At 46.8% G+C, this 15,875-nt stretch overlaps 1 protein-coding gene across 6 annotated transcripts in view; it reads right to left on the bottom strand.

Moving 5' to 3' along the window:
* The window catches only part of SUSD1 (sushi domain containing 1), a 142,786-nt gene extending 127,114 nt beyond the window's left edge, over positions 1 to 15,672 (bottom strand). For 4 of the 6 annotated variants that reach the window (XM_060014327.1, XM_060014325.1, XM_060014324.1 and 1 more), the window contains exons 1-2: positions 12,879 to 13,076; positions 2,573 to 2,686 (exon numbers count right to left, since the gene is read on the bottom strand). In XM_060014327.1, coding sequence (XP_059870310.1) covers positions 2,573 to 2,686; positions 12,879 to 13,032 — 268 coding nt within the window. In that variant the 5' untranslated portion in view covers positions 13,033 to 13,076. Of the gene's footprint in view, positions 1 to 2,572; positions 2,687 to 12,867; positions 13,077 to 13,920 lie in introns of those variants that run through there. The other 2 variants (XM_060014326.1, XM_060014328.1) reach the window with 2 other exon arrangements.
* Positions 15,673 to 15,875: the final 203 nt, after the last annotated feature.

The raw sequence follows: 15,875 nt of genomic DNA, 5'->3' as shown, positions 1-15,875 counted from the left end.
GACAACAGCAGAAAGATCTATTTCCCCAGCCTCTTCTCCTCTCACTATGCTTCTCAGACTACAGGACACGGGCCCCTCGTAGTCTTGCACCAGGTGTATTACAAAACCACAAGAGAAACCCAACATCTCAATCTGATAGTCCATCTTATTTGAAGATTGGGAGAAGGGAATGCTTTTTGAACTTCTCCACACTTAAAAAGATCTTGTCATAGGCCTGGGAAAACAAATCCAACAGAATCCCACTTTTCCAGCCCAACCATTCTCTTGCTTTTTTTTTTTTTTTTTTAACAAAAACCAGAGTAGGATGATTTTACATCCAATGATTAACTGGAAAATTTGTTACTTCTGAGTTACCAGGAGACACAATGGAATTAGTGCTCAAGCCTCACCCAGGGGCAGGGCTAATGTTGAGGCAGAAGCAGCTCCTGCTAATCGTCAGTGATGCATATAAATAATGTTAATCACCCAGTGAGGAGGGGCTGGAACATGGGATGCTGGTTGAGACCACAGAACCTGCCCCGAGTATTTCTAATTCAACAATTTGACATCAATGTAAAATGAAAGTAAACCTCCCTCCCATCTCTGTCCTCCAGCCCAGGGGTCAGCAAACATTTTCTGTCAAAGGCCAGTCATAGGTCTCCAATTGCAACTACTCATGCATACTTTGGAGCACAAAAGCAGTCCCAGACAATCAGTAAACAAATTAGTAATGAAAAACAGGCAGCAGTGAAGTTCGGCCCCCAAGCTCCAGTTTGCTGACTCTGCCCTAGCCTCTACCATCAGAGGAAACTCCTGTGACCAATTTCTTTTGCATCCTTTGAGAGCTGATCTAACCAGCTAGTTTTTTGGCGGGGGGATATCATCAACTTAGGAACTGGAGTTTTCTTGTCTGTTATTTAGTGTTTTATTCCACTACTGGTTCCCTCAAAGCAGTTTAGTCACCTCCCACAATTGCACTCCATTCCTGCTAACTCAAGAGCCAACCCCCCCTGCCCCCCGCCAGCCCCACTCAAAATCTGGTAGGGTTTTATTTTTTTCATTTTTCTTATATTATCTTTTTTTTAATTTAATTAAACCTGGAACACTATTCATCATTAAAACCATCTGTGGTAAGATCTGCATGAGAGCTCAGACTAGCAGAACAGACCCTCAAGGCATTGCCAGGCCAAGTGTCCAGTCAGTCCAGCTTACTGAGCAGGGCACGGGGGTTTCAGATACAAGTCCACCTGTGCATAAGATGGAATATTCCTGTCCTTTGCCATTGTTTCTGAGGCGTATCTCCCCTGCAGACTTCATCAGAAGGGACATCTGTGTTTGTATGAGATTCTAGAATTCTTAGGTCCCTTGACATAATACCATGTTATAGCACCTCTGGCACACCTATGATCTTACCTGTAACCTACGGCATGGTCTCATCAGGCCAAGTACTGGGATATGCAGTGTGTAGTGTTTGGGAGCAAGTACCACATAAATTAATAAAGCCCCCTCCACCCACTCAGAGACATTTCTATTGCTCAGAAGTCAAAGAACAATCAAGATTGCAGTGAGCTTTCACGAAAGGAGGACTTCAGTAGGGGAGGGAGTAGAAAAGCCTTGTCCGTGCTCCCCAATCCCAACTTCATTTCCAAGCACCTGCTCGTAAGCAGTGGGGGAAGAATCTTATGGGCAGAATTCTAAAGAGAGAAGGCCCAACTCCAGCCTGCGGGAACGGGCAATGGTGTGTGATTGTGAAAACGTGTACCTGTGAAGTAGAATATGGCTTTTTAAACTCAGGACTTAATTGCCATTTTTCTTTAGGGAGGAAAAACAAAACAAAACAAAAACAAAGATACCACAACAAGGCCGTATATACCGTCAATCCACAGCTACAAGGCAAAACTATCCATATTTTTACTGCAGGTAACATGGCTGCTGGGAGGAAACTGTGATTATCTTAACATTCACTACTACAAAGTTACTATGAAACTCTCCCTCTCTCTGAATGGGGCTTGAACCTGGATATTGTCTGACTCTCACGGCATGGTGAATGCTATGAGACAAAAAATTATCCCAGATGTTTCTAGCCCAAAGGTGTCTGTATTTCTTTAAGTCATCCAAGACCCTAAAGGGTCACAGCTACAAAAAATTTGGAGGATGGATCCTGGTAGACATGAGACTCAAAGCAACAGTATTTCACTAATCAGCCAAAACGTTGGCAACTGTGTTTTGTTTTTCCCCACGGTACTAAATAGTTTCCTATCAAAACAACTAGAGAAATTAAAAACTGCAATACTCACTCGAGTTGTTAAGTTAAACTCAAGAGTTAAAACAGATTTCAAATCTGTGTCAGGTCAGAGAGTTTCCAGAGATTCAAGTTCAATGACCTCTAACATGAGGGATAATTCCTTGGAAACGCTAGAGAAAGGATACATCCCAACACTAAAACAAAGACTTATTATAATTGACAAAACTTCTTGTAATAAAAACACATGAACAAAATAATGTTTTCCCCCCAAGGACATCAACTCTTTAACTCTAGAGAATCTTGTTTCTTGACTCAACTTTTCAACTTAACCCAGGATTCAGAACTTACCAATACATTGAGTCCTCCCATTGCCCACAAATCCGTATTTGCAAATACACATCTTCTTCCCTCCTCTTTGCAAGCAGGTAGCATGTTCATGGCAAGTGGCACAGACATCTAAAGCTGAATCATAAATTATATATATCAGGAAAAGAACATTTCAATCACCTACTCTAGGTGAGTCACATTTTGGGTAATAAACAGTTAAAATGGAGAACCAAAATTTGAGTACCAAAATTATGAAGGGTAGACCTTATCCCATTCTTAGCTACCCATTGCCCATGGAGTAAAGTGCAAATCCCTCTACCTGGCAATCAATGCTCTTTTCCGTCTAACCCCAGACTAACTCCTGCAGCCTCACTGCTCCCAAACCCAAATACACACAGTGTTCTCCAGGCAAGAGGCCAGCTACTCCTTCCCATACATACATGCTATCCACTGTCTTATGTCATGCCATAGTCACGATGCTCCCTTCGTCTAGAATGCCTATCTTTCCTTCTCTGTCCAACTAGCACCTGTTCCTATTTCAAGACCCAGTTTAATCATCACACTCTCCCTAAGGTCTTCCGCATTCCTCCATTCTTGAGGAAAATTAAATCTTCCTCTGTGCGCCCCTAACACTTGTACATTTCCATATCAACCATATTAATTTGTCAGTATATTCTATTCCACCTCTGTCTTCCCAGCTTGCTATTATGAATGAGCGTCTCAAGGACAGGGATTATGTCATTTGCCCATACATCATTATGGCATGGTATAAACATTCAGTGTATTTTTATTGACCAACTGGATAAAGGAAACTGCAGTCCTACGGCCTACAACTTAAAAAGCAAATGGAAGGAAGAAGAACTCGTCTATTGCCCTATGCATTTTCCTTATAAGGAAACAGTGGTGAATGTGTTTAAAATGTCAGTGAAATAACAGCCAGGTCCCAGCAGGATGACCAGATCCCAATTATTTAGATAAGCAGCAAAAATGTTTGGGGCTAAAATTCCTGAAACATTCAAATCTACCAGATGGTGATACATGGCCCAAGATCAAACACGAATTTCTACCCGAGGCTATGTGGGATACTGTGCTGCACTCCCAGTGTCTGTAATATCAGGCGTGGCCTAGTAAGGAGAACATATCAGCATGGAATTTCATCTTAGTCTTGGCCCCATTACCACCCAGGTAATAAAGACTTAGGTCTCAGGCTGCTCTAGGCATGAAACCAACTGAGAAAGGGATATATATAAATTCTCTTAACCACGCTTGGTTTTGTTTTTTTTTTGTTGTTTTTTTTTTGCTGTACGCAGGCCTCTCACTGTTGTGGCCTCTCCCGTTGCGGAGCACAGGCTCCGGATGCACAGGCTCAGTGGCCATGGCTCACGGGTCCAGCCGCTCCGTGGCTTGTGGGATCTTCCTGGACCGGGGCACGAACCCGTGTCCCCTGCATCGGCAGGCGGACTCTCAACCACTGTGCCACCAGGGAAGCCCACTTTATTTTTTTTAAAACAAAATATAACACAAAAATGAGACAATGCTTATCACTAATACTAAATTAACCATAGGATATTTACAAAATTTATTATATCCCAGACCATAAAGAAAAATGCAACAAGTTTCAAAAAAGTAGAAATTATAGAGGTCATACTGACTACCATGTAATAATGTAATAAAACTACAAAATAAAACATAAGACTTGCATTCCCAAAAGAAAACCTACTTGGAAACTACAGAACACTCTCCTAAATAATTCTTGGGGCAAAGAGGATATCAACATTGAAATGTTTAATACCAGACATAAAAGCTTATCTACACCAGAAAATTTGAGTTTGACATGTTTTTATATTTTAAAAGAGAGAAAGAAAAGCAGGCGGCTGGGGGAATGGGGGAAACTAAAATTTTAATACAAGAAGCTTGAAAAAAAGGAAAAAAACAAAATGGGGGCTTAAGAGGGGGGTGGTTAGGACTCAGTAAAGATTAAAAAGATGTTAATTAGAAAATATATTCAAATTCATTGGAAAAACAAAAAACTTTTGCCAAAGTCAGTGCATCATAAAGACCAGTAGTCAAAACTCAAGACCAGTGAAGGAAAACAAGGGTATATACAAACATACAACATTAGGAATAAGAAAGAGCTTGTAACAAAAAGTACATAACAATTTCTTTTAAAGTACAAATGAAAGACTTCCAGTTAAACACAGCAGATTTAATACACCTGCAACCCTCACCAAAAATTTAAAAATGAAATCAAGGACCAGAAAGGTATAAACTCTGGGAGAGAAGAGGACAGCAGACAAGGATGTTGACAATATTTCAGAAGATGAAAGAGATGGACATATGGGAACTGCCTGAGAGGAAGAAGTAAAAGCCAAGGAAGGAAGGAAGCAAAGAAAGGAAGAAAGGAAGGAAGGAAAGAAGGGAGGGAGGGAGGGAGGGAGGGAGGGGACATTAATTAAAATAAAATTTAAAACGTAAATAAAAGCCAACTTGAAAGGCTCAGGAATGGAGTCACTTAGCACCCCAGAAGGCAAGCATGAAGGGTAGGGGCTGAGAGTTAAGCAACAAGTTGAAAATATGGAGGAGTAGTTAGATGCTCAGATCCCCTAACTCACCCTGGCATAAGATGGAGTTTTACAACCTGGAGAAAACAGATCAGGAAGGCTCCTGATTATAGGGGCAACAGACAGAGCTGAAGGGAGAATGAGTCTCCGTACTAAATGTCCACCAAGATGGGGTAAATTTATTTAACCATTTTAACATTTTAATACACGACATTTTAAAACAGTACCATAAGGACACTGTCAATCCATAATCACCTGCAACCAAAATCCTGGAAATACCTTCTAAATAATGGGTCCTGGGTCACCTCCACAAACCCAGCTGTGGTCAACCATATAATGATGGCCACTCACCCCAGTGTGTGTGGGGAGTACCATAATAGATATATACACTAAACTTTTCTTTTTTAAGTATAGTTGATTTACAGTATTATGTTAGTTTCAGGTGTACAGCAAAGTGATTCGGTTATACATACATATGTATGTATCTGTATTCTTTTTTTCTATTGACACAAACACTATACTAATGAAATAATAAAATGATAAGATGTTTGATGTTTTTCCTATATGGAATACTTATCTTTATAAAGATGGCAGCATTTTTATATCCATCCAGTTCCAGAAACTAACATTAGATAGAAAATGATTACTTCATGTAACTGTTGAAAGAATGTAATAAACACGAAATATTAAGAAGCAAAGTAGTACCACCCACAGGCTCTGATCTTGTTAAAGCACAGGCTCTGATTCAGTTGGTCTGGGGTGAGACCCTATATTTTGCATTTCTAACAAGCTGCCATGTGGACTACATTTTGAGTAGCAGGGATTCAAGGGCCCCTGAAGTCCTTTCCCTCTAATGTTCTGACACTTCATTCTTAGGGTGCATGTTTTAATGACCAATTAGGAATAATTTAGCATAAGTGTAGCCCCAAGGACAGTACCTGTCATGTTTGGCTCAATAAATGTTTTTTTGTTCTGTTTTGTTTTGCTTTTTTGCGGTACACGGGCCTCTCACCGCCGCGGCCTCCCCCGTTGCGGAGCACAGGCTCCGGACACGCAGGCCCAGCGGCCACGGCCCACGGGCCCAGCCGCTCCACGGCATGTGGGATCTTCCCGGATCAGGGCGCGGACTCTCAACCACTGCACCACCAGGGAAACCCTCAATAAATGTTTGTTTCCCATACTGGCGAAGAAGACAAGATGTGTGCCAGTCTACCAAAGGCTTCCCAGACCACTCGCAGAAGAGAAAGTGGTTTCCAGAGGTAGAGGGAACAAGAAGCTTCTTGTTCAGCCATGATTAGCCCAGTCTGCAGGGCCTAGTAGGGAGGTCCTCTGAGTTCTAACTGCTTGAGGGACAAAGTTGTCTTCTGGGGGAAAAAAAAGGGGGGTAGGAAGCACAACCTCAATATAAGGAAAGGCAGGGGCTGGGGTGGGGTTGGGGGCTGCATCTGACCACACAATAGTGTCCATTGGTCAAAAGCTCAGTTAAGAATCACTGGAGAAGAGCATAAATGTATACAACTAGTCTACAAAGCAATTTTGCAACAATTGTAAATTTTGCAGACATTAATTACATATTTATTCCTTTCTAGTTTATAGTTTTTTACTGCTACTTAATGAATTACTCCAAAACTTAGCAACTTAAAACAATAAACATCTGTTGTCTCTCTCACACACACACACACACACACACACACAGAATCACTGGAGACAGAGTAACCAGTTCAACCCAGTTTTAATACTAAAAGTCCCCTGCCCAGGAAACCCCTCAGTTCGGTGCAAACCAAGACAGTTGATCACCCTACTTGGAGAGCTTGTTAAAACAGAATCCCCAGAGAGTTTGATTCAGTAGGTGTGAGTGGGGCCTGGGAATCTGCATTTCTAAGGAGATTCCCAGATGCACCGCACTACCAGCAACACTGAAAGTCTCCCTCAGTCTCAAGGACTTACGTCAGAATCCTGGGGAAAGAAAAGGTAATATCGAAGACATCTTTCACCAAGTCTAGACTGAGGCACAGCATAGCTATGGGGCCAACGTGACAGAGAGAATAACCCAATGGAGAAGAATTCTCCAGGCCTGTGTCAAGACCACTGTGCCTTCCTTATAACCTGGGGGTGGAACTGTGTCAGGCAGCAGCTTCACATCCGAGTCAAGGATGACTTGACTTCTGTCTTCAGCAGATTCTGCTCAGGAGAGCAGAGAGGTGGCTGCCACACAGTAACTGAGCGGACTACTACAGGGGCGAGGGATCCCCCTCTTCCCCTTGCCCTAGGGATGCCTAGAATTACTGGCAGAGAAACAGGAGAGTGCGGACTCCAAAAATCTAGGAGGAGAAGCCTGACAAGTACTCTTTGTTACTCTTACTGTGTCCCCCAGCTGAGGGTTGCTCCTAGATTCACTTCCCTTCTCTACCCTGTAGTGACTAAGCCAGCTAAATCCACATCCAACAATGAGAGGACCAGGCAGGTTTTGGTGTCTCGACCTCGGTTGGAGTCTTCTCTCTTGTTCCCTAACTATGTGATCGAAGGCAAATGAAACTGTCAGAGCTCTGGTTTTAATCTGTAAGACGGAGATCGTGTTGCGAAGATTAAATGAGAAATATAAATGCTGTATGAGCTCAAAGCACTAGACAAAGAGCTAATTTACATGAATATCTATGTCTCTTTCCATAGATATTGTTATTGTTGTTAGAAACAAGTCATGGATGATGCAGTGCCTGGTAGGAGACACACTGGTTCAGAGCGGGGTTGAGAGAGAGAGAGATCACTTGGGCTACAATCCTAGCTTGGCCACTTGCTAGCTGGGTAATCCTTGATAATCTCTGTGCCTCCGTTTCCTGTAAATCTGTAATATGAGGATGATAATAAACCTACCTCATATGGTTGTTTTGAGGATTAAAGAGTAAATGAGTTAATACGCATAAAGCAATTAGAATGTGAGACATTATTAATACAACCACTCAACAGCTCTTTGTTAATGAGTAAATGAAGGTACTGACAGCTAGCCAGCTCCCAGTTATACTAATGAAGAGAGTGATGGAGAGCTGCATTGATGCAAAAACCCAAAGCAACATCACTGTGTGGACAGATGCCCAACCATTCATGGGGCTGATATTCTGGGAACCATAATACCTTCATTTCCATGATCACTCCTTGCTTCCTCCACATCCTCCCAGCCTTCTGGGTAATACCTGACTCAGAAGTTGCAAATTCAGCTTCCTCACCCTTTCAGCCCTGCTCACCCCTCCCTCCCCTCCCCCGCACACCACGTAAACCTCGACATCAGGATGGAGTGGAGGCTGCCAGCCTGAGACTGCTCCTCTCGCTCTGTATTTCAATACTCAAGCAACAACTTACATGCACTCTTGAAATAACAGCAGCTACTGTGACAAAACAGTGAAGAGATTTTGTCCACTGTCAAGGGAAGAAGGAAGTGTTAAAAGCACAAATAGAGTGCTTGAATTCAAATCTTAATCTCATCCCCAGCCATTCACGGTCAGACCAAACAAGCCCACTGCACAGCCTTCCTGAGACCCTGTCTCTCAAACTCGTGGAGACATGTGGAAACAGATCCAATGACCTGAGGAAATAAGCAAAGGGGCGCAAAGCTCAGGAAGAGAAAGCATTCCCAAGTCTTCTGCAACACTATGGAAAATTGCATTGCTTGTAAGAGACAGCATCAAATTCCAGAAACAGAAGGAACCTGAGAGACCTCCTCTCCAACATCCCTCACAGAAAAAAACAAAAACATAGCCTGTGCTTTAAAAATCTGCCAAAGGGGCTTCCCTGGTGGCACAGTGGTTGAGAGTCCGCCTGCCAATGCAGGGGACACGGGTTCGTGCCCCGGTCTGGGAAGATCCCATATGCCGTGGAGCGGCTGGGCCCGTGAGCCATGGCCACTGAGCCTGCGCGTCCGGAGCCTGTGCTCCGCAACAGGAGAGGCCACAGCAATGAGAGGCCCGCGCACCGCAAAAAAAAAAAAAAAAAAAAAAAAAAAAAAATCTGCCAAAGGACTTCTGTGGTGGTCCAGTGGTAAAGAATCCGCCTTCCAATGCAGGGGACGTGGGTTCCACCCCTGGTTAGGGAACTAAGATCCCACATGCTGTGCGGCAACCAAGCCTGTGCCACAACTACTGAGCCTGCCCACCACAACTAGAGAGAAGCCCACACACTGCAAGGAGGACCCTGCGCACCACAACGAAAGATCCCGCATGCCGCAACTGACACGATGCATCTGAAATGAAAATAAATAAAATATTTTTCAAATAATAATAAAAAATAAAATAAAATAAAAATCTGCCAAGACAGAGAGCACTCTACTCTTTCAAGCAGTATAATCCTTGTGGGGCAATGGGAACCATCATCCAGTCCCCTTCTCCTCCCCAACCCTGGGCTGCCATTCCCCATCAGGAACCCAGAACCTTTCCTTGTGTAAAACGGTTATCAGCCCGCAGCTGCTTTTGCTCTTTTGCCCTCTTCTGACCATTTTCCTGTTTGACCAAGACCAGCTTGCAGACGGGGTCCCACACCTGGCCTCCAGACTAGGAACCAACCCATGCCGAGCACCCCAATGTCAATGCTTTAGAGCTCTGAGCAAAGCAGCCACACCCTAGGTTTATGTCCTGAATGTCACACATGAACAGGCTGCCCCACATTCTCGAGCAAGCTGAATACCTTTTTTTTTTTTAAGATCCATGCGATTCAACACCCCTGTCTCCTCTGCAGAGCTAAGGCCAATAGGCCTCTTGCCACCTTTGGCTGCAGAGACCTAGGAGCCCATTTTAGGATTTGACCAGAAGCTGAGGATGTGCTCAGGGCCAAGTCTTTGGAGGGGGAACACAGGCCGTGGCGGGGATCGTCTTCATTGGCTCTAATCCTTCTACATTACTTTGAGCAACTGTAAGTCACTCCAAAACCACGCACCCGCTCCATTTCCCTTCTTTCCTCCTCTTCCTCACTCTGAACAGGGAATACGCTGCTATGATTCATGATGACGGAGTGAAGACCAAGCCTATGGAATGCACGATTCAGGAAGTCAGGTGTAGTTTACACAGCAACAACTTCCCCAACCCTCTCTACCACCGCTCCCCAAGCCTCTCAAGGCCTCTGCCTGCCCTCTGCACACCCTCTGGCCTTCCCAAACCCCAGCCGCTCCCAGACTCAGAGCAATGCCAGGAAAAGGTTAAGAAACAGGACTGACTGGTTCCAGCCCTCCTGGCCCATTCCTAACCTCTCTGTTCCCCTAGGGCTTGGCACTGTGCCCACCACCAACACCCTCCTGCTCTACCAACTACCACTTCACCCTTCCCTCACACTCAGGCCACCTGACTTTGGCTCCCCCACTCTCTCCTCCCTGAAACGCGTTGGATAACAATTAAATGTAATTCAGCAATGTTACCGTGAGAGACTGAATATGCAAATGGACAACCCCAGACCACACATAAAAATAGAACTCTGACCCATAATCTGCAGCCATCGGTCTAGGAAGTCAAACCACAACCTCTGTAGCAATAAGTCCCAAGTGGTCAGGATTTAATCAATATTGGACAGCTTCCATAATTTTTGCCCACGCTTCAAACTTAGGACCAATCAGAGAAAGCCAAATACATTCCCCTAACCAATCACACGAGATGCCTACTGTCAGAGAGAAGCTATCTCCAGCTTCCCAATGGCAACATCCTCCAACCAACCCGGGCATACCTGAAACCTTCCTTTCTGTTCCACTGTAAAGTTTTTACACTCCCCGGCCTGCCTGTGAGTCTCTGACAAATGTCAATGACGATCGCTGACTCTTTTGTTAGAGCAAGCTCTGAATAAACAGCCTTTTCTCATTTGAGTGGTCTTCATTTATTTCCATACCAGATTCCTAATACAAGCCACAGTCCCTACGCACAAGGAGCTCTTAGTCTAGTAAACAATTACATTGCAATATGGTGTAAGTGTATAGAGCAAGGGTACCTTATAAATATGTATGTATATAAGTAAGTGTGTAGTGGCCCATGTAATACAGTACAGAGGGGCCTCCAGGAGGGAGGACAATTGGGCTGCTTTTGAAAAATGAACAGCACTAAGTAGCTAGCTGTGGGGGAAGGGAAGAGCTGTTCTCCATTCTTCTCCTTCCCTCCCCTCTCCCTATCGAGCTTTCCCACTTGTAGACCAACTTTGCTTTCTGACCTGCTCCAATAAATATCTCCTTTATTTTTCCATTTTCAGTTTCTCCCTCTACCCAATAATTCCCCTCATTCGTGCCGGAGTCTGCTTTACCACTTCCCCCAGCAAAAAAATTTCTTGCACTGACCTGGCCAGCCCAACTGAATGCTAACTTCTCTTTCCTTCTATCTTCTATCTTCTTTAAAGAATATCTACTCTGCAGCCAAAGTCCTGCACTCACTTGAGCCCTCTGCATCTGGCTCTCACCCTCAGTGCTCTGCTAGCTCTGGCTTCCACTGACAGAGTCACCAAATCCAAAGCCTTGTTCTCAGTCTCCACTCACTTGGCTCCCCTTCCCCTGGTTTCCTTGATGCTCTACTAGCCCGGTCTTCCTCCAATCTATGTGGCCACTGCTCTTTCTCCTCCATGTGCATCTACCATCTGAACTTAGTCTTTCCAAGAATCTGTCCTTGGTCCTCTTACTCTTATCAACCTCAAGGCTTCAAGTGACCATCGAGTCTCCATCATTTGCACACACTTACTGTCCACAGTCTCAACTCCCTGTTGGTTTCATCTCTCCGAAAGTCCTAGCATTACCTCGAATTCAGGATCTCCAAAACAACTAGGCATCTTTCTTCCAAAATCTTTTTTTCTCCTCCCACAGACCCATATACCCAAGTCACCCAGTCCTAAACCCTTAGTGTTCCAACTTCCCTTTTCTGTTCCTTTGCACCTTAACATCTGTCATTAAGTCCTTCCAGTTCCCTTTCTACCTTATCACCTACATGCAGTCCTCATCTCCTGCTGTCATGACTGTGGGGCCAGTCTTCCGGCCTCAGAACTTCTAGAACAGATATTACAACTTCCTCAATGGCCCTAAGCATCCAGTCAGTTCCCACATTGACCACTGCAAGGAAACCTGCCCTTAATCAAACCAGGTTCTACACAGTTGTAAATGATGGGAAAATGCCTGCACAAGGAGAGGGGGCTCATCCAGGTAACCCTGGCTTCCATTTCCCAAAATTCACCCCACAGCCGTTAAGCTGCTGCAGATGGATGGTCTTAGGTAGTTACTTTGTTCAACCATCTCAGGCCAGCAAGCCAATGGGACCCCAGTGGACAGTTTCCTAGGCTACAGTCTTAACACAAAGATTCTGAAATAGGCTCCAAGCATCTGCAAACTTTACGCACACTGCCGTGGGAGACCAAGTTAGAGAAGGAAGTTAGAAAGCCCACCAGAGCATCTGATGGATAAAAATGGCCACTCCAGGAGGTTTGGCTGTCAAGAAAAACACCGTCCAGTGATGGTAAAAGTCCCAAGGTAAAGAGAATTGAGGGGAACAGGAGTCTGAGCCACAAAGTCCCCTCATATCTCCTTACACAGAATTTGCCATCCACTACAGGAGGAGTGTTTCATTTTATGAAGGAAGCTGGAAGCTTTTCTTATACCAGCTTTTACATCACTCCCTGTACTAAAAGCTGCAGTGATTTCCAATGGCTACTCACTGCCCAGGAACAACTAAGTCTAAATGCCTTGGTCTGCCAATCACAACACTCTGCCTTCTGGTTAAATCCAATCTGCTTTTCTGCCCCCCATTTCCCACGCACCTCCTACATACCAGTCAAACTGAAACACAGCCCCCATGCTTTCATGCCTTCGTGTGGTTCCTCACTTTGTCCCCTCCACCTGGAATTCATTAATTCTACACGTATTTGCGGAGAGCTGCTGTGCCCTCTGCTCTGAGTTGGGACGCCTTTTCCTCCTCTTCCCATAACCAAATATTACCAATCGTTGTTGGCCCAGTTCAAAGGTCACCTCATCCATGAGGCCACCAGATTCCCTTGGTCAGAAGTCGTCTTTCCCTCCTCTGACCACCCACCTCAGAACGCCTCTGATGGCGTTCTGCCTTTATTACAGTTATTTGAGTAAATGCCACCTTCCCTCCGTGTCTGAATCCTCTGCGTAACTCGTACCACGTTCAACACTGCGTTCTGCAGGGGGAATAAAAACTACTCCAACTGCCTAGAAATGGCTTATCTGCTTGTCTGTCTTCTGCAGAATATGAGCTCAGTAAGGACCAGCACAAGGGCCTCACACCCTTCACAGGGAAACTATTCAAGGACCATTCATCTGTTGAATGAATGGCTTAATAACTGCTTTATTCCCGTAAACTTCCTTACACTTCTTCCTCACCCTATTAGCATCTGGTTCTTCATCAAAGGGAAAAAATTAAAAGGTAGAAAGACAACTGCTCCGGGTCAAGAATTTGTCGCGGAAAAGCCACAGCCGGGCCGGAAGCGTGACAGTGCAGGCGGAACGCCCTTCCACGCCCTCGCGCGCCGGGCGCGGCTCTCCTGGCGGGGAGAGAGCCTCTCCCCTCGCTCGCGCCCGGCCCCCACTCGTGCCAGGTCCCCCGGGGGCGCGGGCCGGGCCGCTGCGCATTTGTTTCCCGCAGCCCAGGACCGGGCCTGAGGCGGAGAAGCCCGCCCGGGAGGCCCTCCCGCTTCTCGGAGCCCCGCCCTCCGATCCCCACCTGCGCCCAGCTACCAGGCTCCTCGCCAGCCCGGCCCAGGGGCGGGGGAGCGTCCGGGGCGCGCCCGGCATAGTCCGGGCCGCCGCCCCCCGACCCCGCGCCGCGCCTGCTCCCCGCCTGCACTCACCGTCCGCGCCCGGCGTTCGGGGCACGCCGAGGGCCAGGCTGAGCAGCGGCAGGAGCGACAGCAGGCGCCCAGGCGGGAAGCCGGCGCCCCGGGGCCCCCGGGCCATGCCGCCGCCGCCGCCTCCCTCCCGGCGCGCCCGCGACTCCTCCTGCGGCCCCAAGGCGCCGAGATAAGGCGTCGGGCGCCCCGGGGAGGGGGCCGGGCGGGCCGCTTCCGGCGCCAAGCTAGGGAGCTGAGGGCTCCGCGGGGTCCCGGGGAGCGGCGGCGGCGGCGGTGCGCGGGCCCTTCCTCCCCGCCAGGCCCGCGCGCCACGGGGGACGCTCGTTCAGCCACTCGCGGCTTCACCTGGCCGTGCCCCCTGCTGCGCGCCGGGTACGCGGGGGGCCCGGGGACACGCTGCGGGTCCGGCTTAGTGACACAGCTGAACGTAGAGTCCCGGACTGTGCCAGAAGGAAACTGTCTCCCGTGCTCTAAGTGTGTGGAACGATCGCGGGATCCAAGGCGGTCGGGAGCTCAGGGAGGCACCCCCGGGGTGGCAAAGGAAGAGGGGTGAGGGGCAGAAGGAGCGGGAATCTTCTAGAAGCTGAAAGCGAGCCGGGCGACGTGGCTGGAGCTCCAAGGGCGAGAAGCCGCCAGTCCAGGCCACCCAGGGGCGACAGGCTTGACCAGGCGACAAGACCGTCTGGGGCGAGAGAGCTGGCAGGACTTCCTGCTGCTCCGAGGACACTCAGCTTGGGGCGTCAGGGAGGCTTCAGGAAGAAGTAAGCGAAGACCTGAGAGTGAGAAGGGCGCGGGAGAGGAGTCTAAGCGGTGAGAGGCGTGAGCAAAGAGACAGACTAGAGTGTATTCTAGCCATGGCGAGCAGGACCGCCTCAGATTGGAACGGACGGCTGGAGAGCGGCAGTGAGCTGCGGAAATAAAGACTTCATAAAGCATGTCAAGGAGGTTGCTCAGAAGCTGTCACGGGGTTTTCAGAAGCGCGACCTCATCAGGAAAGGCTCCCAGGGTCGGCTCTGTGGGATTGGGATTGGGTCTGAGGAGGCAGGGCGACGGCCTGGAGCTGCTTCAGGGCTCCAGACAAGAGAGGACACGTCCAGGAGCAGGGCACTGACAATGAGTGTGGAGAGAAGTGGCAAATGAGAGTGGTATTGGGTAGAATCCACTGGATTTTATGGCCTGTGGACTGTGGTGGACAAGGAAAGAGAAATTACAGATGTCACCGAAACTTTTGGTTTGGGCAACTGGGTTGATGGTGGCAGGAGTCACTGAGACAGAAACACAAAGGGAATTGTGGCAAGTTAGGGTAGAGAGGCTGCAGGGGGAGAAAAAATAAGTTCCAGGTTGAAGGCTTTCAGCTCGAGATGTCTGTAGGGCTCCCCAAGAGCAGAGCCTTCCACTCCTTCACCCATATCCTCACTTGCTTTCTCTCTGTGCCTTGAGCCCACGCTAACCCTAACCACCCATGAACACGCCCATATAAGGGTTCCACTTGTGCAGCCTTAAAAAGAAGTTAAAAATACACTTCCGAGGCCCTTTTGCAGCAGGCTTTCTTGCTAATTATTTTTTGCTCAGCAAAGATAAGAGCCTGCTTTGGGGAGCAGGAGATGGACAGTGCAGGTAGTGCAAACTATCTCCTATTATTTAGACAGTTTCTTTGTTAAGCTCCGCTCTCCATGAACTTTGAAATCATGTCACTGTTTCAACAAAAAATACATTCAAGACATTTTTAAGCCAACTATACTTCTCCTTCTCTGCCATGCTCCCCTGAAAAATAAATAAATTTAAATACATTTGTGTATATATGTGTATAAGTATATATATATATATATATTTTTTTTTTTTTAATTGGTGATGTCGGAAAAAAATCCAAAATTTGGAAATGGGCAAAAGAGATTACTGGGTGTCTTTTCAGTGGGGTGCTGGGTGTTGTGTAGTAGCCCTTCTGGAGATTGATT

The sequence above is a fragment of the Delphinus delphis genome, chromosome 6 (genome assembly GCF_949987515.2).
Source record: "Delphinus delphis chromosome 6, mDelDel1.2, whole genome shotgun sequence".
In the NCBI taxonomy this organism is placed as follows: domain Eukaryota; kingdom Metazoa; phylum Chordata; class Mammalia; order Artiodactyla; family Delphinidae; genus Delphinus; species Delphinus delphis.
The sequence above is the reverse complement of the archived record's forward strand: the minus strand, read 5'-3'. Positions and strand labels throughout refer to the sequence as shown.